This window comes from Phacochoerus africanus, chromosome 9, assembly GCF_016906955.1.
Source record: "Phacochoerus africanus isolate WHEZ1 chromosome 9, ROS_Pafr_v1, whole genome shotgun sequence".
Lineage (NCBI taxonomy): Eukaryota > Metazoa > Chordata > Mammalia > Artiodactyla > Suidae > Phacochoerus > Phacochoerus africanus.
Genome location: NC_062552.1, coordinates 106,861,224 through 106,885,133, shown reverse-complemented (window position 1 = coordinate 106,885,133; position 23,910 = coordinate 106,861,224). Strand labels below are relative to the sequence as shown.

The 23,910-nt window shown below is 37.6% G+C and overlaps 1 protein-coding gene across 1 annotated transcript in view; it reads left to right on the top strand.

The window, feature by feature from the left end:
* The window catches only part of SEL1L (SEL1L adaptor subunit of ERAD E3 ubiquitin ligase), a 64,681-nt gene that overhangs the window by 18,622 nt on the left and 22,149 nt on the right, over nucleotides 1-23,910 (top strand). The window contains exons 4-12 of the mRNA XM_047794869.1: nucleotides 7,919-8,086; nucleotides 9,805-9,910; nucleotides 10,983-11,145; nucleotides 13,581-13,634; nucleotides 13,724-13,783; nucleotides 15,960-16,041; nucleotides 16,931-17,085; nucleotides 20,869-20,925; nucleotides 23,299-23,367. Of these exons, the coding sequence (XP_047650825.1) occupies nucleotides 7,919-8,086; nucleotides 9,805-9,910; nucleotides 10,983-11,145; nucleotides 13,581-13,634; nucleotides 13,724-13,783; nucleotides 15,960-16,041; nucleotides 16,931-17,085; nucleotides 20,869-20,925; nucleotides 23,299-23,367 (914 nt within the window). The remainder of the gene's footprint in view (nucleotides 1-7,918; nucleotides 8,087-9,804; nucleotides 9,911-10,982; nucleotides 11,146-13,580; nucleotides 13,635-13,723; nucleotides 13,784-15,959; nucleotides 16,042-16,930; nucleotides 17,086-20,868; nucleotides 20,926-23,298; nucleotides 23,368-23,910) is intronic.

Sequence of the window (23,910 nt, the reverse complement as noted above, 5' to 3'; positions counted from 1 at the left end):
AAGGTGAGGAAGGGGTTAAGAATTGATAACCAATCTGCACAGTCTGCCATGTGGAAGAATGTCAGTGGTAAATGAAAATGTCACATTGTAGATAATTGACAGTACAATCCTTTATTGATCAGGGCTCTCCAGAGGATTAGAACCGAAGCCATCTGCCGGCCAGTTACATCTTGCTCAGGGGAGGCTGGTCTGTGTTCTCTTCAACCTTTAACTGATTGAATGAGGCCCACCCACATTATGGAGGATAATCTGCTTTACTCAAAGCCCATTGATTTTATTTTTAATTTTTATTTTTATTTATTTATTTATTTATTTATTTATTTATTTATTTTGGTCTTTTTAAGGCCACACCTGTTGCACATGGAGGTTCCCAGGCTAGGGGTCAAATCAGAGCTATAGCCACTGGCCTACACCACACCCATAGCAATGCAGGATTCAAGCCATGTTTGCGACCTACACTACAGCTCACAGCAACGCTGGATCCTTAACTCACTGAGCAAAGCCAGGAATCAAACCTGCATCCTCATGGATACTAGTCAGATTCATTTCCACTGAGCCGCAATGGGATTTCCTAATTTTTTATTATTATTTTTTTTAATGGCCATACCTGCTGCATAAGGAAGTTCCTGGGATAGATACTGAATCCTAGCTTCAGGTTTGGCAACACTGGATCCTTTAACCCACTGCTCTAGGATGGCAGTTGAACCCATGCCTCTGCAGTGACCTGAGCTGCTACGTTCAGATTCTTAACCCACTGTGCCACAGTGGGAACTCCCAAAATCCATTGATTTTAAAATCTCCTCCAAAAAAACACCATCACAGAAACTAGAATAGTGTTTGATCAAACATCTGGATGCCCAGCCAAGAATGTGCACAGAATTAACTGTCACAGATCCCTTATATGAAAGAAAGCCATTTTTCCCCCATACATTTGCACTTGAAATGAAAAATGAAACTTTTTTCTAGTAATACTCATCTTTGGAGAAAAAGGGAATTTTCAGTGGTAGCTAAAGATGACAGTGATTTTTCTTAAATTTTATATACTTTCACATTACTTAGATTGTCTTTTCTTCGAAAAACAGTCCTAATGGTCTTAAATTTTTTTTTAATAAATAAAAATTAATCGGCATCTTGCTCTGTTTTGAATGTCACAAAAGAAATTGAGTTTAAGCTTATTAAACATACTTAAAATTGGGTTCTGAAGTAAGAAAGTTGGTTGAAGAATAGGATAGCATTTTTGCCTTGTCGCATGCATGGGTACAGGTGGTGGTGACAAGAAATAAACTTTAATTCAGTATTCAGACTAAGCAGAAGATTGATGGTTAAAGAAACATAGGCCATGGTCTGCAGGAGGTTCTGACTTTAATGGAAAGATTTCTTTTGTTATTGTTGTTTCTTTTGTTCGGTTGTACAAGAAATTATTTGTGGAAAGAAGCTTCTTTAGGAGACCATCTTTGTGGAAGAGCGCCCCACAGAACTTTTGAAACTGAAAGAACTACTTTACAGCCATTATTTAGCAAAACGCACGTTCTAATATAGCCGTTTTCCTGAGCAGATTTCACTCTATATGGTTCCTTATAGTGCCTGACACCTAAAAGTGTCATGAAGCTTGTCACTTTCTTCTGGGCACATGGGCCAGTGTTTGCTTTATTTCTTCTTTAAAATAATAAGTTATTTCTCACAGAGAGAACTAAGCTTCTGTGAACTCTGATCTTAATGTTTTGTTCATTCTCCACGTTACATTTCTCCTCTGAACTATATCTTAATACTTAAAACAGTGCCTTCCTTGTACTCTGCATGTCTGTCTGTCCTTCCTACATTAACATATGTAATTCTCAGCTGTAGTTAGCAATTCTCAATCTTGGGTGAAAGCAGTCTTCTTATAGTAAAATTACATAAAATTGGTATTTTTCCCTAGGAGGTTACTATATCATATTTCTCAGCCAACTGTAAATACTTCTTTATTTGGCCTGTACCTTTTGCTTTATCTCAAGTGTTGCTTGCTTTAAATCATCTTGTACTTGTGTTTTGTTTGTAGTACTTTAGGGATTTTTGGTATTGATTGGTTGGTTGAGTTTTTATCTTCATGTTTACTAAAATTGCCAAATGCTTTATGACAGTTTGTCTTGAGGTTGATATCTTTTTAACATTAAATAATTGCTTCAACTATTTTTGACTGCAAATATATTTGACTAAAATACTACTTACTGCTGAATGTTTAGAAGTACAGGATTGCTTCAAACAAGCAGCATGATTAAATAGTTTTCTGATTAACAGGACACACATCTAAACTTACAGGTACAATATCAGTCTTTAGTAGCAGTGTAAAAGCTCATAAAATGACAGAGTTCCTATCGTGGCTCAGTGGTTAACAAATCCAACTAGGAACTGTGAGGTTTCAGGTTCGACCCCTGGCCTAGCTCAGTGGGTTAAGGATCTGGCGTTGCTCTGACTCTGGTGTAGGCTGGCAGCTACAGCTCTGATTCGACCCCTAGCCTGGGAACCTCCATATGCTGAGGGAGCGGCCCAAGAAATGGTAAAAAGACAAAAAAAAAAGCTCATAAAATGAGAAATTGCAAAGCTAAATCCCTTGCCTTTATGGATCAAGGTGATGTTTTTATTTTTTTGTTTGTTTTGATTTTACAATTAAAAATGGGGAAAAGATGTGAGTATTTGTATTCCAGGACATTTAATTCAGTACCTATAGCAACAATCTAGCCACATTTACATTGTCTTCTCTTGTCAACTAAAGAAAAACACACAACCTAATTGTTGCAAATTATGTTTTATTTGGAGACCTTACTAAGACTATACCTTGGGGGACAGCCTCACAGACAGCTCTGAGGAACTGGTCCAAAGAGGTAATGGAGGAGCCAAGATACATAGGAGTTTTTGCTGGGGGTGGGGGACCCAAAGTATGGATATAGGCCAACATCAAAAGATTATTGCTAATCAAAAAGAACAGACACCTTAAGTTAATGATTTGTTTCTCTATGTTTGAGAAGATATAGGAGTTTGGGTTTGTTGACATTACTCCTTAGATATGCATCTTAACTATCTAGGGCCAGTATCCTATTTTTCTCCATCCTCCATTCCCCTCAGGGTACACTGTTGGAGGGGTGGAGGGTGGGCACCACCTTGATGACTGGATGACCGGCAACATTCTTTGCTTACTGAATGGCAGATGGCCGTCTCTGTCCACACTCTTGAATTCTTTCCATCAACATTCAAACATGCTGTAATATCTCGAGTTATAAAAACCAAAATCTGGCCCCAGAAATCTCTTCAGCAACCACCTCACTCCTCTACTCCCCTTTATAGCATCATTCTCTGGAAGAGTTGTCTCTGCTCACTGATTGCACCCCTCTCTTCCCATTCTCTAATCTGAGGCTCTTGAGGTCCCCCTCCAGAACACTGAATCCACTCTCCTCCCTGCACGTTCTAATTGCTGAATACCTAATCAGTTCTTGGTCCTTATCTTACCGACTCCTCATATATTTTTCCCTTTTCCTGAAGCTGCTTTCTTCACTTGGCTGTAGTTACTTAATCTACTTGATGTTGAAACATACAGTTGCCCCTGAGACTCAGCCTTTATCCTCTGCTCTGTCTACACTACTCTAGTGACCTTTGATTCCTTCTTTGTGGATGCCCAGGTTTCTGTGTTATTGCTGCACTGTAGTTGATTTAACCAGCCTACTTTTCATAAACCTTTGAGTTCTTTTCGATTTTATGCTTATAAAATTATGATAATGCACATACTCTCTTGGACATATTTCTTTGTATCCTTGTTGGCAGTATTTCTGTAAGTAACACACAAAAGTGAAAAACTGAGATCTAAAGGTGTTCAGTTCTAACAGATATTACTAAATGTCCCTCTTCACACTCCTGCCAATAGTATGAAATTTACTCTTTGGCCAATACTGTGGAAGTTTGTATTTACCCATACTTTGGCCAGGACTGAATGATCACAGATTTGGGTAGGGTTTGGGGGTTACTTTAAAAACCTTTCTAGCCTTCCTAAATGATATTGATTGACTTTGCAAGAGCAAATTTCTACTAGTTTAAATATAAAGCAGTCTGTTAGTTATTATAAGTTCTCATATACCCTAAGTTAAATATTTTACTCCCGAGGTCTAAGTAGATTGTGATATTATATCATTATTGTTGAGTGAAAATATGATTCCCCTTATCTAGAAAATGTGAACTTTTACATGAAGGTGCAAAATTGACTTAGTGACACGTTTTTTTTCTCCTTCATTTTAAGTATCATATTTGATCACTGGCCATCAATTAACTTGAATTGCATAATCAGTCAGCCTCATTATGCCAGAGCAGTGATTACCATTGTTTTTAAAACTGGTACTGTTTCCATGGCAGTTTTTAAAATAATAGTTTTAAATTCTTATAGAATTTCTCCATGGAAAGAAAATTAACTGAAATTAATCGTATTGTTAAGAATATCAACTTGAGATAATTGTCTTGAAATTAGCAAGTCCCAGTCAGTCACTTTGGAAAACTTTAAAACAAGTTTAAAAGGTAATAGCCATTTCCCTCTGGTTCTGTTTGGAGAAGATAACTGAAAGATACAAAATTTCTTTCTACTATCTTACTATTAAAAACACATTATTTTGGCCAAAATATTTCAGTTTAACTACATTGGTGAAACAGGCGTACCCTGGGGGTTCTTCCTGCTTAAGTTGGTACTGAATCAGCAGTGGGTTAAAACCTTTTGTTGCCAAAAACCTTGGGTTCCCTCAGTTTCTTTCCTGCTCGATGGTTCTATCACATGAAAGAGAATTCTTTTGTATTTTTGAACCACCTAGAAAATGTAAGTTCTGGCAAACTAGAATTCTTATGACAAGCTATTTGCTTTTTTTCATTTCATAAATTTCTGTTATAGGAAAAAAAATGTTCTTTGAACTATTGTATGTTATTTAATTTGAAATTTGAGTTTACAAACTTTAGTTGTACAAATACTGTTTCCCAAGACAAATTTCAATCTGGTGGAGGTGCATAGGAGTGCCTTTTGCAGATTCTATAGTCAAAAATGATCCCTCTGAGGTTGTTGCTAAAGGATGCTTTCGTTATGTGTTACATTAAAGATCGTTTCTTAAAACGTGGACAGATTGAGGGAGAAGTTATTTGCCTCTGGTCACTGATTACCAGGATGATGAATGACATTTATCTGGTGGCAAACCATTTGAAATTCACTTATAACTTACTGAATTTTTAGTCTTGGGGTACATTCTTCTTTACACTGGAAAGAAGGAGTCTACATTTTCTAGCCTTTCAGAGCAGATATACCAGTAATAATAATAGCACTTGCCATCTCTGTCTCTCTCTCTTTTTTGTGTGTCTTTTTGTCTTTTTGCCTTTTCTAGGGTCGCACCCATGGCATGTGGAGCTTCCCAAGCTGGGGGTCCAATTGGAGCTGTAGCTGCTGGCTTTCGCCAGAGCCACAGCAACGTGGAATCCGAGCCGCATCTGTGGCCTACACCATAGCTCACAGCAACACCGGATCCTTAACCCACTGAGCAAGGCCAGGGATCAAACCCACAACCTCATGGTTCCTAGTTGGATTCGTTAGCCACTGAGCCACAACAGGAACTCCACAGTTGCCATCTCTTAAACTCTTATCACCTTAGGTGGCAGGCACCATGATGAGTCCCTTACGTGGATTATTTCAGCTCATCTTTTTGAATACTGCAGCAAGGACTGTCATCCCTATTTGTAGATAAGAGAATTATCTCCAGATAACTGTATGGATAAGGAGAGAGATTAAATAACTTAACTCAAACTGCACAGCTAATAATCAGTAGGGTTTGAATTAGGTGTCCTGACTCCAGAACCTATATACTCTTACTTATTGAGCTTTGTTGCCTAATTAAATTCTCTGTGTAAAGGCCACCAATGGACATTGACGTGATTGTACTCATACTTACCGAGTATGTTTGGAGTCTAGGCTCAGGCCTGGCCATTTATTATTCTCATCTCACTCAGCATTCTTACTCATACTCTTGCCTTCAAATATATGTATAAATTGGAGAACTTTCTCTTTGGCTACAACTGAAAAGATACCTTCTTTACTTGCTTTGTTTTGTTTAGCCACCCTATAGCAGGAGCAAAGCTTAACTTGTCTCTCTCCTGATCCATTTCATCCCTACCCAGTAACCTACTCCCTTTAGTCTTCTCTATCTTAGTAAGGACAACCACCTACTCACTTCCTGAAGCCTAATACCTGGGAGCCTTCCTTGATTCCTCTCTCATCTGCACATCTAGTCAGTAAGTAGTACCATATCTACTTCCTTAGCATCACTTGAGTATATCCAGTTCTTTCATTCCATTGTCCTCTTCAGGCTACCATTATGTCTCTATTAGACCACTGTCACAGCCTTTAAACTGGTCACCTTGCATCTAGCCTTGCATTTCATCATCCACTCTCTAAAGTATAAGTATGAGAATGTCACTCCTACTTAAAACTCTGAAGTGAGTTTCCATTGTTCTTAGGATAATCCAAATTCATTAATAAGATTTGTCAGGACCTCCCTAGTCTGGCTTCTTCGTGCTTCTTTAGCTTCTCTTGTCCACTTTGATACTCATGCTACATGTTCTGAGATACTGAATGCTTTTTATTTTCTCTAATGTGCCATGCTGCTTCCTTTGATTCTTTTTTTTTTTAAGCTGGATTATGGATGATTTTAATTGAATCCATTTTGCTTCTCTGTGTTTTCCACATTTGCCACAAAGAATATCTATTGATGCTGTAACGAGAAATACTAAATATACATAGTTTTTCATGGAAACTTTTCCCATTTCCTTTGATTCTTAGCACACACTTTTCCCTTTGTCAGCAATGCTTCTCCCCACCCCACCCCAAAGCATTTCATCTGCCACCTCCTACACATCCATGAGGTTCAACATGAACTTCGGTTCCTATTGAGGAGGCTTTCCTTTCCATAACATCAATCATGCTTTTGTTTAATGTCTTTCTTCCTTGTGAAACAATAAGTTCTATATGGCAGAGACCTCTGCTCTGCCTCATTTCCAGCACCTGGTGTAATTCTCAGCACCTAGGAGATACTTGGAAAGAACAGAACAAATTAGAGATATAGTCTCTACACTTAACAAGCTCAAAGTCTAGTGGGAGTTAGGGGATAGCAAAGAAAGAAGCTCAGTGCATAGGGTCTGTACTCTAATAAAATTCTGTGGGATCACAGAGGACTATGTGAGTGATTAATTTTGCCTGGGGAGCATTTTCCTTGTATAAACTTTATTTATTTATTTATTTAATTTTGTCTTTTCTAGGGCCACACCCACGGCATATGGAGGTTCCCAGGCTAGGGGTCGAATTGGAGCTATAGCCACCGGCCTACAACACAGTCACAGCAACACCAGACTGAGCCGCATCTGCGACCTACACCACAGCCGGATCCTTAACCCACTGAGTGAGGACAGGGATCGAACGCGAAACCTCATGGTTCTTAGTTGGATTCTTTAACCACTGAACCATGACGGGAACTCCGTAAACTTTATATTATTGAAGAAATTGACTTAAACTTTCAGATGGAAAAAAAAAATAGTTGTGCTGAGCAGTGGAATTGATTCAGTTGCATTTGCCTTACATTTTGCCCACTCATTGGGTAGGAGTTTTATAGTAGACTTAACATTCTGAGGTTAGTATCTCAATACCTTAAGAAATTCTAACCTAGGTATAGAGCTGGGTAGTCAGCTAGCCATGCTCACTAAATTGACTCACCTGCAGATTGTCCCTGAATAAAATCGGTGCTGGCTTTTTTATGTTCCCCGTTGCAAATCACGTATCTGTATTTGGATTTTCATAGTTGAAACTGTTAGTATTAAATCTGTGAATACCAGAGGTGCTGTTCATGTTTAGATTTTTTTTCCCTTGTCTTTCCAGCTTTGACCGCCATTGAAGGCACAGCACATGGGGAGCCCTGCCACTTCCCTTTTCTGTTCCTGGATAAGGAATACGATGAATGTACATCAGATGGGAGGGAAGATGGCAGACTGTGGTGTGCTACAACCTATGACTACAAGGCAGATGAAAAGTGGGGCTTTTGTGAAAGTAAGTATTCCTCAGTTCAGGAGGCATGTCTGCATTGTTTTATGTCTCAGGTGGAAGTTTAAAGGCCTTTTTTAGCCTCCTATTTTCCACCTTGGGCAGAAAAGGTCAGCATTGATGACATGGTTATCACCGTAAAGCGTGCACGTAAGTGCAGGAAGCATTCGGTGTACTTCCTTCCTTCCAGGGAGTCACTCGGAGAGCTTATCACCCTCATGCCTTACTCAGGGGTGGTTTTCCATTGGTGTGCATGGATAGTTTTCAGAACCCTCAGGTAGGCTGCTAAATTAATGTAAAATCATGTTTTGGTAATAAAGGAAACAGAACATTAAGATGAAGGTTAATAGTAGTTCAAAGAAAAATAAGATAATACCTTTTTTGAATACTTTGAGTGAAATGCACTGTGCTAAGGTAGCATTTGACAAATATAGTATATTTTACTGTCCTAAGTGTTTGTATCAGTACAAAGGGGCCAACCTCTAAAGGTAAGCTGTGTTTTCAGGAAAAACTTTGTATTAGAGAAAACTATAACAGAAAACCTTGAATCTACCTCATTTGATAACAAATAACATTGTCAGAATAATGGCTCTGGTAGAATAGTTAGGCTTTCCTAGAATATAGCATCTAATATAGTCTATCTTTGGATGTAGGCCAGCATAATTAAGTATTCCAATTTAATACATCTGATTTTGTTTTTATATTGCAAGAAGAACTCACTTCTGTTTCTACAAATATTATTCCTAATGTTTCTACAAATACTCACATGTCTCTGGGTGAATTCTAGATTTCTGTTAAAAAACTGTATTATAGTGGGAGAATAATTTTTGAGAGCTCTGTAACAATTCTGTGACTTTTGGGGTTGTATCAGTGCATAGGGAAAAATTAGAGAACGTTGAACATTAAATCAGGATATATATTTAATAAAAATCATTTTTTACAAGATTTTTTTGTCATGTAATTAATAAAATACTTTCTCCTTGTAAAGATATATAGTAGTTTTTTAGGTGAAGCTTTGACCACAACAGTATTTTTCTGACTGTTATTATTATCCTTCTGATTTTAACTAACCTTAGCATATATAATCATAAGCTCCTACTGAAATTTAAGTTGAAGTATATAAATAAGTATGAATTACTAGCAGAAAAATACCCTCGAAAAAAAGATTGCTAATTGCTTTCTCTGAGAGAAGTGATTTCAACTAGTTTTTTTTTTTTTTTAAGTTTTATCTGTTGTCAGATAAAGGCAACACTTAAGCCTTTATAGCCACCTGTCTTTATTTTATTTTTTTAACTTATTTGTTTTTAGCTACACCCTTGGCATGGGGAAGTTCCCAGGCCAGGGATTGAACTCAAGCCACAGCATTGACAATACCATATCCTTAACCTCTAGGCCACCAGGGAACTCTCAATCATGAGTCTTTAAAATACAGGAAAACTAAACAAAAAGCCATGTGTCTTTAGAGTCAGGTTTAGAATTGGTAAAAGATCATTAATTGTGTTTTGGAGTCCCCTTGTGGCACAGTAGGTTAAGGATCCAGCATTGTCACTGCAGTGGCTCAGGTCCAGTCCCTGGCCCAGGAACTTCTACATGCCATGGGCGTAGCCAAAAAAAAAAACCATTAATTGTGTTTGTATGAACACTCAAAAGAAGAAATAACTTATGTTTGAAAAATAATTTATGCAGGATTATCCATGTAACTAAAACTGACATTTTGTTTTTAGCTGAAGAAGAGGCTGCCAAAAGACGGCAAATGCAGGAAGCGGAAATGATGTACCAGACTGGGATGAAAATTCTGAATGGAAGTAATAAGAAAAGCCAAAAAAGAGAGTAGGTAGCACGGCTAACTCCATTCTTTCTCTAAGATAGGTTATTACTGAGACAAATAGCTAAGCACCTTTTAACTTGAATGTACTGCCAGAGACAAAGGATTTCTTCTTTTTTTTTTGGCTTTTTAAGCCTGCACCCACAGCATATGGAGGTTTCCAGGCTAGGCTCTAATCAGAGCTGTAGCCGCTGGCCTATGCCACAGCCACAACAACGCCAGATCCGGGCCACATCTGCAACCTACACCACAGCTCATGGCAGCACCAGATCTTTAACCCATTAAGCAAAGCCAGGGATCGAACCCACAACCTCATGGTTCCTAGTCAGATTCATTTCCCCTGTGCCATGACAGGAGCTCCAACAAAGGACTTCTTAAAGTTGCATTATAAGAAAATTAATATGATATATGGACATTAGGAGCATTAATTTTATCAGATTTTAGCTTGTTGGGATAAAGGTTATAAATACCAATCACAAGAATGAACAGTGAGCAATTGGCAGTATTTGATTAAGTCATAGTAGTTTCTCAGAGCCAGGAATACATCTACTATTTAAATTCAAAGTGACATAAAACAGAAGAAATTGTTGCTTTCTGTATTTTGTTTTTGCTTCGTAGTTTTCTTGCAAAGTCTAGAATTTAAGAGTGAAAGTACATAAAACAAATGATTGTCCTCTAACATTTTATGTCCCTTTAATTTCAGCTCTGCAAAGATTTTAAAAGACATTTGCAGTGGTTATTGTTGGATTATTTATTGACACCATATTATTACAGTTCTCACATTACAAATCTAGTAAACTTTTTTAATAGCATTTTTTAGGATTACTATTAGTGTAATTAGAATTCCAAGATACTGGAATGGCAGAACTGTGGTACCCTAATGTAAAAACAAAAGTATCCAGAATGTTTTCTATGTATCCATAAGTAACAGAAGTAACACTCCTTTACTAAAAATAAAATATGAGAGGGATACTATAGAATAAGGAAATCATGCTGCATTTTAGTAGATCTTGAAAAAAATCTTAATGGCAATTCCAAAATATTGCTAATTTGTTTCTTCATTACTTATGTTTAAAGAGCATATCGGTATCTTCAAAAGGCAGCAGGCATGAACCATACCAAGGCTCTGGAGAGAGTGTCATATGCCCTTTTGTTTGGTGATTACCTGTCACAGAATATCCAGGCAGCTAAAGGGATGTTTGAGAAACTGACTGAGGAAGGCTCTCCCAAGGGACAAACTGTAAGTGTACTTTGGATAGAGGATCTCACCCCACACAGCACTGGTTTATTTTAACAGCACGGTACTCTCCTTGCCCTGACTTCTTTTAACGAGTGAGACTGGAAGGTAAAATATCTGTGAATATTAATTTTGTGGCTCACCATTTTACCAGTCTTCTTGCACAATTTTTTCCTTCGTTTGTGAACATTTACAGTCACTTGAGGTGTTTTTGCAGTTGTACCTTGCCAAAATTATATTTGTAGTTTTCCAAATTGAATCTGTAGCGAATGAAACATGAAGGTAATTGTTTTTCATCTAAAATTACTCACCATAGCATTTTTTTCGAAAGGTCAGATGCTCCAGCTCATGTTAATCTTGTTTGTTTGTTTTTTTTTAATGTTTTATTACAGAGACAGTGCATGTACATTATAGGAAACTAGAAATACAAACTAAGAACACTGAGGAAGTTATCATCACATATGTACTCCCCAGACATAAACACTGGTAATATGTTAGTGTATGCATACCCTTCTAGGACCTTTCTCTTCGTGTACATTCTTTATTAAAGTAAAATGTCATTCTTCTCTTTCGTAACTTGCTCTTTTCAATCAATAGCCTTTTCTATTCCATTCTAGCAAGTTTTTCCATCATGTAATACCCATACCATATTCATACGGTGTTGAACCGAAATATTTTCTTTATACCTGTTTTGTACAAACGAGTTTCTGGTCCAGGACTACACTTATATTTGGTTGTTATTTCTAGCATAGACCCCACCTTTCTTTGTCCATGTTAGAGATAGGGCCGGTTTTTCTGAAAAATATTCTACCTGAGTTTGTCTGTTTGCTTCTTTATTGTGTCCTTCAGTTTGTTTCTTCATCATCAGTGTTTTCTAAAACTGGATTTTGCAGCTAAAAGCTGATGAACTCAAATAGAATATTTTTAGCCAGACTGGGTTATAGCAGGCAGTTATATGATTGCATCATGCCAGTTGATAAATATTATCATATTGTATCATGCCAGTTGATACATAATATCTGCTCTACTTCCCGTTAGTAAAGGTAAGATTGACACCTGGACTTGGCGGGGGTGGGGTGGGGGGTCACCAAATTTATTTTAAAATGCCCTCAATAATAAAGATTTGGTTAAAGATAAAACAACATTTCTCATCGAGGAGTCTGTTGTTTTCAGACTCTGTAAACAATTACAGGCATTGTGACCATTGTTTTCTAAGGACTGATCCCTAGCCAGCCTGCAACTCTTATGTAGTCTTGGTTTTGGTCTATAAACGAGTTATATCTTAATTGCTCCCCTTTTTTTTCAAAGCTGTTTTCTCCTTCTCTACATAAATCAGTTTTTGTAACAGTCACACATATATTCTTTATCTTTGGATGTCTTCTGCTCTGAGGAATGCTTACTTTTAAGGCATCTTTTCCCTCTAATAATAGAACCTTACAATGCCACAGTGCTTTACACTCTGCAAAGCACTCTCTCCACTGAAATTAATTCTAGCTGATGAAACAAAGGGCCAAAATCACAGTCACTTAACGCAACAAGGAGTTATTTCTTGTTCCTGCCAAGTTATTTTCCATGCAGCTCTCCTACCTGCATCACGCTCTTTAGATGGTGCCATGAGCTCAGGGACTGCCTCTATCATGTAGCTATTTCAGCCATCATGAGAGGAGAAGAGGGGACTGGGGGATTCTCTGGGATGTTTTTAAGGGCCAAGCCTGAAAATGGCTTGCATCCCTTCTGGTCATATCTCAGGCAATGACCCTATCTAACCACAGGGAGGCTGAGAAATGTAGAATAGCTCATGGATTTTGATGAGAATAGCACCTGTCTTTACAACTTTAACTAGTGCTTTCATGTCATCAGGGATGATCCTCAGAGGGCAAAGGGTAGAACCTTACCAATGTATTGTTTGGTTGGTTGGGTTTTTTTTTTTTTTTTTTTTAAGAAAAGTCTGTATGCTCTAGCATTATAAAGTGACCTTTCTCCCTTGACACCCTCAACTTAGCCCCTTGCTGCCTCTTTTTATTCTTGAGACAGTGTATTTTGGTAATCTCTTTCCCATTTTCATTGAGTATCTCACTTCACATAGATAAGATGTTGATGTATTTATTAAAGAAACCATTTTATTTTCATAATAGCTATTCATCAAGAATCAAATAAAAGTCATATTTGTGTTCCGATTTGGCTTTCCAGTTAATGTTTTATTGTCTTTACTCTTCAAGCTAAACTTTTTACTTGTTCAAAGTTATACTTTATTGTGTAATTTGTAAAAATTTGAATGCATTTCTGGGCCTTTTTAATTCTACAGTTGTCCATACTTGCAACCACTCAAATCTTTTAGCATTTAAAGATTCTTCCGTCTTTTCATGGTTCATAAAACTATCTGTCTTGGATAAACTTACACCAAAGGAAGAATTTTGACTTTCATCATTTTGTTTTAGGCTCTTGGCTTTCTCTATGCTTCCGGACTTGGTGTTAATTCAAGTCAGGCAAAGGTAATACTATTAAAACTTTATGCATTCTACAATTTGAATTGGGTAAATATGTGCCTATGTTCAATTAAGTATCTTTTGTTCTTTCATAGGCCCTTGTATATTATACTTTTGGAGCTCTTGGGGGCAACCTAATAGCCCACATGGTTTTGGTAAGTAAGACTTAAATGGAAGGCTGATAATACTGAGCGGCAGAAGAATTTTTGATTTACAAGTGGCCACAACTTTTCTAGCTTTCATGATTGAAATTTACTTATATTCATTAAGACCAAATATTCAATAGAATATCCTTCAAATTCGTGTTAATGGATGTAGCAGTTGAATCTACATGTGGATGGAATTTGAGGGAGTCCATAATTTTTCATTAAAGTGATTAGATTACCGGATTGCCCTTAAAATAGAGATCTGATAAACTGCTCTTTTTTTTTTTTTTTTGTCTTTTCTGGGGCCGCACCCACGGCATATGGAGGTTCCCAGGCTAGGGGTCTAATCAGAGCTGTAGCCACGGGCCTACACCAGAGCCACAGCAATGCGGGATCCGACCATGTCTGCAATCTACACCACAGCTCCCGGCAATGCTGGATCCTTAACCCACTGAGCAAAGCCAGGGATCAAAACCCACAACCTCATGGTTCCTAGTCGGGTTTGTTAACAACTGTGCCACAACAGGAACTCCAGTGGCTCCTTTTCAATTTTCTGTAAGTTGGAATTATTTGTCAGAATCCCTTTTTTGATTGGGTTATGACAGATTTTACATTTAAATTGATGAGAGACTAACTGTACAAAGAACCAGTATCTTATAAAGTTCATTACAGAGTATCTCTTATGTGTTATCTGATAGCATTGATCACTTAAATGGCTTGGTGGTAAAATAGAATCCTTCCACCAAGTTCTTTCCTGCTGAGGTGTTTAATCTGTCTTCTACTGTGTAAACCAACTTCGGGTGAATCATGTGACCTCTGACCCATATTACTATATTCCAAATGAATAAGTAAGTTCTTGCAGAAAAGTAAAGAATAGATTGAGCCAAAATGAGATAGAAAGCAGGCAACCAGTTCAAAATCTGGAAAGAGTCCATAGGCCTGGTCATTGTTGCATATAAGATTTAACAAACAAGGTAAATCTAGTTTTCTGGCCAACTGGGTAGACCCAGGGTAATTTTCTCTATGTGTATTTCAAAATATTTATTGAATACTTACATTGGGATTCCAAAGATCAATAAGGTATGATTGCAGCCTACAACAAGCTTTTAATCTAGAAAGGTAGACAAGCATTAAGGAGATTGTTAGAGTACAGCATGAGAATGTCACAGCATCACAGAAAAGGCACCTGACCACACTGGCATTGGATGGAGAGGGATTTAGGGAGATCCTTGTGAGGAAAGAAGCAATTAAAATGGTTGGAGAATAGAATGTCAGGTAGTTCGTCAGGATGTGTAGACGGGAACCGTGTAAACAGCCATATGTCATGCCAAGGAGCTTGGACTTTGTTCTGTTGCAGAGGTGAACCACTGAAGGGTTTCAGCAAGTGAAAAAGGGTGTTGTTCTAACTTTCGGAAACATTCCTCACTAATTTTGAAGTTTTTTCACTTGTTTGACCTCCAAGAACGTTTATTCCTCAAATAGTAATTGAAAAGTTCCTTTTAGGTGAATTTTCAAGACATATGAAATATTTTGACAGAAATCTTTTAAAAAATACTTACAAGTCTTCTTAAATAGTGGCTAAGGTATAAGAAAAATGAGTCTTATACATGTTATAGAGTCATTACCCCAGTATTGGTTGAGTCGGTAAAGTTATTTGAGTCTGTGCTAAATGACTTCAGAAAGCTGTGCTTTCTGTTCTCTGCTTTTTATAATTAGCTATATTCCCCCTTATTCTGAAGTCATTTATTGCTGGCATTACTGTGCCTGTTTCTAGTTGTCTCTTGTCCTCCTTATTTTGCTAATTTGTTGCTTAAGAGCTTCTTTGGAAGATTAACCTATTTTTGTTAAAATTGTATCTAAAGTAAGATTAGAATCTATTTTAAGCTAGAACCTAAATAATTTTCTCTTATAAGTGAACACACACGGCATACATAAAGTTGATAGCATCTATTTTGATTGCTCTCTGAACTTTACTAATTTCCTAGTTCTTAGCTGTAGTCGAGTTGTTGAAGTTGCTGAATAAATTACCTCAGAACGTTAAAACTCAGGGTACACGAGATGGTCGTGTACTTGGATCAAAGGATAGCTAAATTACATTCTGTGTATGGTTGGTTTTATTTGTTCCCATAAGAACACCACTGACTTGTGTGAAACTGCCCTCTTCTCACTTGAAGTTGTGTTACAGGGTTACCGATACTGGGCTGGCATCGGAGTCCTCCAGAGCTGTGAATCCGCACTGACTCATTATCGTCTTGTTGCCAATCATGGTATTTATTTTCTTGCCTTTCACCTTACCCAAAGAAAAAAACCTAAAAAAAACCCCCAAAACCAAAAAACAATTAATTTTATGTCTTTTTTTTTTTTGTCTTTTTAAGGCGGCATCTTGCTGCATATGAAGGTTCCCAGGCTAGGGTCTTATCGGAGCTACAGCTGCTGGCCTATGCCAGAGCCACAGCAACACCAGATCCGAGCCGTGTCTGCGACCTACACCACAGTTCACGTCAATGCCGGATCCTTAACCCACTGAGCGAGGCCAGTGATCAAACCCTCAACCTCATGGTTCCTAATCGGATTCGTTTCTGCTGCGCCACCATGGGAACTCCAAAAACAATTAATTTTAAATAGATCTGTTTTTATTGTACTACTTGAAATACTGTGACTGGCTCTCTCAAGTGGAATCGTCTTTACACTAGTTGATTTAAGAAGTACATTTTGGGAGTTCCCGTTGTGGCTCAGCAGTAACGAACACGCCCTATATCCACAAGGGCACAGGCAGGGTCAATCCCTGGCCTTGCTCAGTGAGTTAAAGATCCAGCGTTGCCGTGAGCTATGTGTAGGTCACAGACATGGCTCAGGTCTGGCATGGCTGTGGCTGTGGCGCAGGCTGGCAGCTATAGCTCAGACTCGCCCCCTAGCCTGGGAACCTACACATGCCACGGGTGTGGCCCTAAATAGACAAAAAGAAAAAAATTGCTTTGGGTTCCACTTCTTAATATTATGTGGGGGATTATGATTTTGTACTATATACCCCACTATAGAAATAATGTCCTTTAATGTAGTGTCTGTCAGCAGTGTTTGGCAGCTGGAATTGAACTTCTCTCTGTGGGACCATCCCTCTGACTTTCTTCCCCATTATTACTTTGTCCCTATTTTCAGTTGCTAGTGATATCTCGCTGACAGGAGGCTCGGTAGTACAGAGAATACGGCTGCCTGATGAAGTAGAAAATCCAGGAATGAACAGTGGAATGCTCGAAGAAGATTTAATTCAGTATTACCAGTTCTTAGCTGAAAAAGGTGATGTACAAGCACAGGTATGTGTTTAAACATCTCGTGGATGTTTATTTACTTACTGCCTTGTATAATACAGTCTCTAGGGGCAAGCACTTAACATCTATAAGTAACGTTTTTCACAGAGCCCTTATTAGCTACAGATTAGTCCCACACTCTCAGGACCCTCCATTTGGATTCATCTATAGGATAGATTCCAGGCATTGATGGTTCCTTAAAAGCAGGCTGGATGACTTTACTGTGCACCAAAGTTGAAAACTGCTGCTTAGGGAGTTCCCATTGTGGCTCAGCAAATAATGAACCTGACTATATCCATGAGGATGCAGGTTTGATCCCTAGCCTTGCTCAGTAGATTAAGGATCCAGTGTTGATATGAGCTGTGGTGTAGGTCTCAGACGTGGCTCAGATCTGGTGTTACTGTGGCTGTGGTATATAGGCCAGCAGCTGCAGCTCCAGTTCAACCCCTAGCTGGAAACTTCCATATGCTGTGAAGCAGACCCTCCCCCCCCAAAAAAAAAAAGAAAGAAAAAGAAATAGAAAACTGCTGCTTAAATGGAGCGGCATCACAGTGGTGATGGAGGCTCTCACGTGAATCACCAAGGACAGAAGCTGTCACCTCCTCTAAACAGTCTCTGGAACATTTGGAATGTCAGGTGCTCTTCACAGCTGTTTACTATTCATGTTTCCTTTGCTTATCTTAGACAATAATTTTCTTAAGGTCAAGGTCAGAAGTAAGCTTGTTTTATGTAAGCTGTATGATATATATCAAAGTAACATGTATAATCTGTTGTTTCCTGGGTTGTCTTGATTCTAAAATAAAGAGCTTGGGAGTTCCCATTGTGGCTCAGCAGTAACGAACCCAACTAGCATCCATGAGGATGGGGGTTTGATCCTTGACCTTGTTCAGTAGGTTAAGGATCTGGCATTGCCCGGAGCTGTGATGTAGGTCTCAGATGCAGCTGAGATCTGGCTTTGCTGTGGCTGTGGTGTAGGCCAGCAGCTGCAGCTCCAATTCAACCCTTAGCCTGGGAACTTCCACATGCCTCAGGTACAGCCCTAAAAAGACAAAAATAAATAAAAAAACAAAAAGTTTCAACCTCTGTCCTTTTTTCTATTAAGTGTACAGTTCTTTCTGATTTAGAAATATATAGAAATGAGCAATAAATAACTTTTAAAACTAATTGAAGGGAATCTTTAAAAAAACAAAAATGAAAGTCAACTTAAGCCAAATCTTAGCTCATGGAAATTGTAATAAAATCGTCTCTTCTGATTAGACATCTTTCTTTATATGAGACAGTTAAAATTCAAAACAATCTACATTCTTAACAGTAGGGAATTATTTAGCTCAAATATGACACTCCAATATAAAAATTCTGTGCAATCACTAAAAATTATGTAGAGTACTGCTTAACACTAATGTAGAAAGCTATTTCAGTATATTGAATGAAAATCTCAAGTTACAAAAAGTATAGTATGGTATGTCATTTTCTCTTTTTTTTTCTTCTTTTTACTTATCATGACATGAATACAGGGGAGTACACAAAACTGAAATGTACAGCTTGATGCATTATCAGAAAGGGAGCCTCTTAAGGCATAACTAACATCCCAGAAGCCCCTCCTGGGAGCTTTTCATCACTAACTCTTTCCTTTTAACCATAGGTAACCCATTGAACTGGCTTCTAACTCTGTGGATTGATTTGGCCTGTTTCTGAATCTTACGTAAAAAAATACAGCATTTTGCTCAGTATTACGTTTCCTAAATCAATCCATGTGTTCCTACATAGTTATAATTCATTCAGTTACATTGCTATATAGTATTTCATTGTATGAAACTACTGTAATTTATTTATCCATTTTATTTGTCCCAGATTTGGGCAGTTGCAAATAATGCTCTATGTATTTCCTTGTACATGTCTTATGCAAATACTATCTCAAATTTTCATAGCTTTACAGAACTTGATATCTGTATAATACTTTTTCCTACTATTGTATTTTCATTCTATTTAGCTCTAATTTTTATTGTTTTTTTTTTCTTGATCCATGTGTAATTGAGAAGTGAATTGCTTAGTTTGTCACACACTAGCGACTATTAACATAGTATTTACAACTATTAACATGCATTTACATTAAGTATCATAAGTAACCCAGAAATGATATGAAGTACACGAGAGGTTGTACATAGATTATATTTATGTACTATATCATTTTATATAAAGGACTTGAGCATCTGTGGATATTGGTATCTATGGGAGTCCTGGACCAATCCCCCATGGATACCAGGGGACAACTGTGTGTGGGAAATTTTCTACTTATCTTTGTTGTTGTTGATTTTAGTCAGAATATGCTCTGTATGATTTCAGTTGCTTGAGTTTTCTTGAGACTTGCTTTATGGCCCATCACTTGTCAGTTTGGACAAACATTCTATATGCTAAAAAGAATATGAATTTCTACAGTCATTGGGTGTAGTGTTCTATATGTGTCAATTGAGTCATGTTTCTTAGTCCCATTGTTTAAATCTTTTGAATCCCTACTGAATTTACTTTTTCTATCCAATGCTGAGACAATATATTGAAATTTTCCACTCTATGGGTTTGTCTCTTTCTCCTTTTAGTTTTGTTCATTTTGACTTATATATTTTAAGATATGTTGAGTTCATACAGATTTAATGTTGTTATCTTCTTGTTGAACTAAGTTTTGTATCATGAAATGTCCTCATTTATATCCAGAAATGTTTTTTGCTTTCCATTATATTTTGTGGCTTAGCTGTGTTACTTTCTTTTGGTTATCTCATACTTGCAACCTTCTAACATCTTAAGGTTCATCTTTTGTAAGTATCATATCTCTAGTTTTGTTCATTTTCTTAACCATTCTGACTTTTTTTTTTTTTTTTTTGCTGTACTTGTAGCATACGAAGGGTCTAGGCTAGGGGTCAAATCGGAGCTGCAGCTGCAGGCCTACCTCACAGACACAGCAACACTGGATCTGAGCTACACCTGCAATCTATGCTGCAGCTTGTGGCAATGCTGGATCCTTAACCCACTGAGCCTTAAACCATGGATACCAAGGGGGATTGAACCCACATCTTTACAGAGACAATGTCAGGTCCTTAACTCACTGAGCCCCAATAGAAACTCACTGACAGTCTTTTGATTAGAGTAATTAATGGTATTTGGATTTTAATTTTCTATCTTACTTGCTTTTATTTTGCTTTTCCATGTTCCCTTTTCTCTCCTTTCTCACCCTCTTTTGGTTTAAGTTTATATTTTCAAACAAGAAGTTATTCTATTATATAATCCGTACAATTTAGATTTACTCACACATTTACCTTTCTGTCGTTCTTTATTTCTTACTGCACTGCCAAGCTTCCCAGGGTAATTTTCCCCTTTCCTAAAGAACATCCTTTAGTTCAAAAGACTTGAACTGTTCTTTAGTTTGTATAGAAATGCTTTTATTTTACCTCTTTGTCAGAAGAATGCTTTGCAACTAAAAAGAAATATCTTTAGGAGTTCCCTGGTGGCTCAGCAGGTAAAGGATCCAGCATTGTCACTGCTGTGATGTGAGTTCGATCCCTGACCCAGGAACTTTTGTATACCTTGGGTATGTCTAAAAAAAAAAGATATTTTTAGTTGTTAAAAAACTCTAGGTTAAACTAGAGTAGTATCTTAAGGAATGAAGACTAGATGCTTAATTTTTTGTGTTATGAACAGAAACCTTTTTGTGATCAAATAAATGGTTTCTTGTTGGTCTAATTTAATTACATGCTAGATGCTACCATATACTTTTGCCTCCTTTTTGTTAATTTTCAGGTTGGCCTGGGACAGCTGCATCTGCATGGAGGGCGTGGAGTAGAGCAAAATCACCAGGTAACTTTCCTATCCTTAGTGCTTTGTATTTCATATTATACCAAGAAATGATGCTCTATATATATTTCTTTTTTTTTCTTTTTCTTTTTCTCCCTCTCTTTTTTTTTTTTGCCTTTTTTTAGGGCTGAACCTGCGGCATATGGAGATTCCCAGGCTAGGGGTTGAATTGGAACTACAGATATGTTTCTAGCTAAATAAGTTAGTAACAGTATCAAATTTTGTTACTAAGACAAAGATCACAAATGAGCTTTCAAGATCTAATCCCTGAGGAAACTGAAGAATAAAAATGTGATCATATCTCATAGTGATGGGAAAGGTTTTATTCTGAAACCTAGTTCTCAGTACCAAAAATGCATAAATGATGTCTTGTTTTTCTCCAGGTGTGTGATAGAAGTATGTCTTACAATTCCTATTGGAAAATATTTCATAATACTGAGGAAAATTTATGAAAAACCAGGAGTGTACAACTCTAGCAGTCAGGTCTATATCCAGCTACCAACTTTGTCTGCTTTTTGTCCAGTGTATTCACTCACCTCTTCCCTTCTTTCTGTCAGCACACCTATCACTTGTGTGAATAATTTCCTGCTTGCATTTCCTAAGCAACAGCCTGTCTTTGTAAACTACATCTGATCATGCAGTCCCTTGCTTAACTCTTTCGAGTGGTCTGTGATTTCCAGTAGCTTGAAAACCAAAACCTTTAACATGACCTCTGTGGCCTTTTGACAGTCTCTGTTTACCTCACCAGCCTCTTGCTTTTTGAGTCACAGGCACACAGACCTTTTCTCAGGTCTTTGGAAATTTTAAGAACGTCTCTGTTTCAGGACTTGTGGAAGCCTAGTCCTTCTGTCTGGAGTGAATATTACTATCCCACCTCCTTTCTCCACATAGCCATTCCTACTCATCCTCCTGAACTCAACTCCAGTACCTTTCCCCCTCATGTCTCCCCTGATTACTACCCTACTCTAAGATTCGGTCCTGTACCACCAATTCTTGATTTCTGAAAATCTGTGTTCCTACAGCCCTAATCTATTGTAAAGTAGTTAATTATGTAATTGTTTCCCCTGCTAGAATATAAAGTCCAAAAGAGCATGGACTCTGTCTGCTTTGTTTCCTTTATTCCCAGCACCTGACAGTGCCCAACATGTAGTAAGTTCTCCATAAATGTTTTCAGACTAATAGAACTCTGCTTTTCTACCATGCCAGTTAAGCATTCTAATTAAGGTTATTTCATACACCATACTGCATCAACTTTAATAATTAGATTGTAACAAAATACACATCACTAAAACAATACCAAATGTTGGTACTTTTTTAAAAAATTATTATTCAAACAGTATTCATATCTATAGGTCATTAGATAACTTTCAGTATCTCTAGGTCATAACATTTGTATATCATTGGGCCAGTGAAGCATCAAATGAACTGGTTAATAAAATGTCAGGTGAGAGAACAGAATTCTGGTTAAGAATTTGCTGCATACTTTTTACACAAGTTTTGGGACATTCTTCGTGTATGCTGACTACACAATGATAAATTTTCACAGAAGAAAAGGAGCTCCCAATACATAATTGCGTTAATTCAGCCATTATTTGGGTACCACCTGTTGCATTCACTGAAAGGCATTCAGGATACAGTGCTGAACCTTTCTTCCTTACCTTTGCAGAACTTCAAGTTTATAGAATCATTAGGTATTTTTTTAAATGATCATACCAACAAATACATAATAAATTGTGATTGTTACAATGGAGAATTAAAGAGTTCAATGACAAGTTAAAGAGTGGGAGGGCACACTTGTCCCTGAAGAGATGTGTGTGACATTTTAGTTGAACCTTGGAGGTCAGATCATTCCAGGCCAAAAAGCATGTATATAGGTCCTGAGGCAGGAAGGAACATAGCTGGTATACCCAAAGTGCAGAGAGCAAGATCAAACAGAAGTCAGATAGACAGTGTCTAATCATGTCAGTGTGGTCCCTGCAACACTTACTTCCAGGGGCTAGAAGGACCAGGGTGTTGAGATTTAAGAAGAGTCGCTTTGGATGACCCCAAGAATAAAAGCAGAGAAATCAGAAAGGGACACATTCCAGGAGCTCTGCTGAGAGATAATTCAGCTTAGACTAGAATTGTGAGAATGGAGGATAATAGATGAATTCAAGATGTATTTGGTGGCAAAACTAATAGGACTTACTTAGTGTAATTAGATATGAGAGGGAAGTGGGGTGGGTACTTTGGGCAACCAACAGATGTCTTACCATTTACTTAAACCGAGATACTTCAGTATAGCAAGATTTTTTTTTTAATGTTCGTAAAGTATTTTTATTAAAAGCCACAGATTCTATTAATAACTAATTATTTTCATAAATTCCTTTCTCACAGAGAGCATTTGACTACTTCAATTTAGCAGCGAATGCTGGCAATTCCCATGCCATGGCCTTCTTGGGAAAGGTACTGTGATATTGTGTAATAGCAAGATGTGTTTGCATGGTAAGCAAACACATTGTATTGTATTCATCATCTACGATTTACCAAAAATAAGCTGGAAAAAAAATTTCCAATGCAAGCACTTAAGATAAGTACTATTCTGGGAGTTCCCTTGTGGCACAGTGGGTTAAGGATCTGGCTTTGTCACTGCAGCAGCTCGGGTCATTGCTGTGGCACATGTTAGATCTCTGGCCCAGGAACTTCCACATGCCACAGGTGCAGCCAAAAAAGAAAAAAAAAAAAGATCTATCCTGAGGAATTTTCTTAGGAAACTTAAAGGTAACATAGCATTTGCTTATCAGTATGTTAATTCTCCACTGAAATTAACTCTATCTGCACTCTTAATGTTTTATGTATCACACACAGTAAGGAGTTTATGCTGTGTGGTTTTTTTTGCTAAGTCTGGCATAATTGCCTGTTCACTTTCATGCTGAGTTGAAATTTGTCTGCAGACCTTTTAATTGTCCCCATTATGACAGCTGTCACCCACTTCTCAGTGCAGTTCTT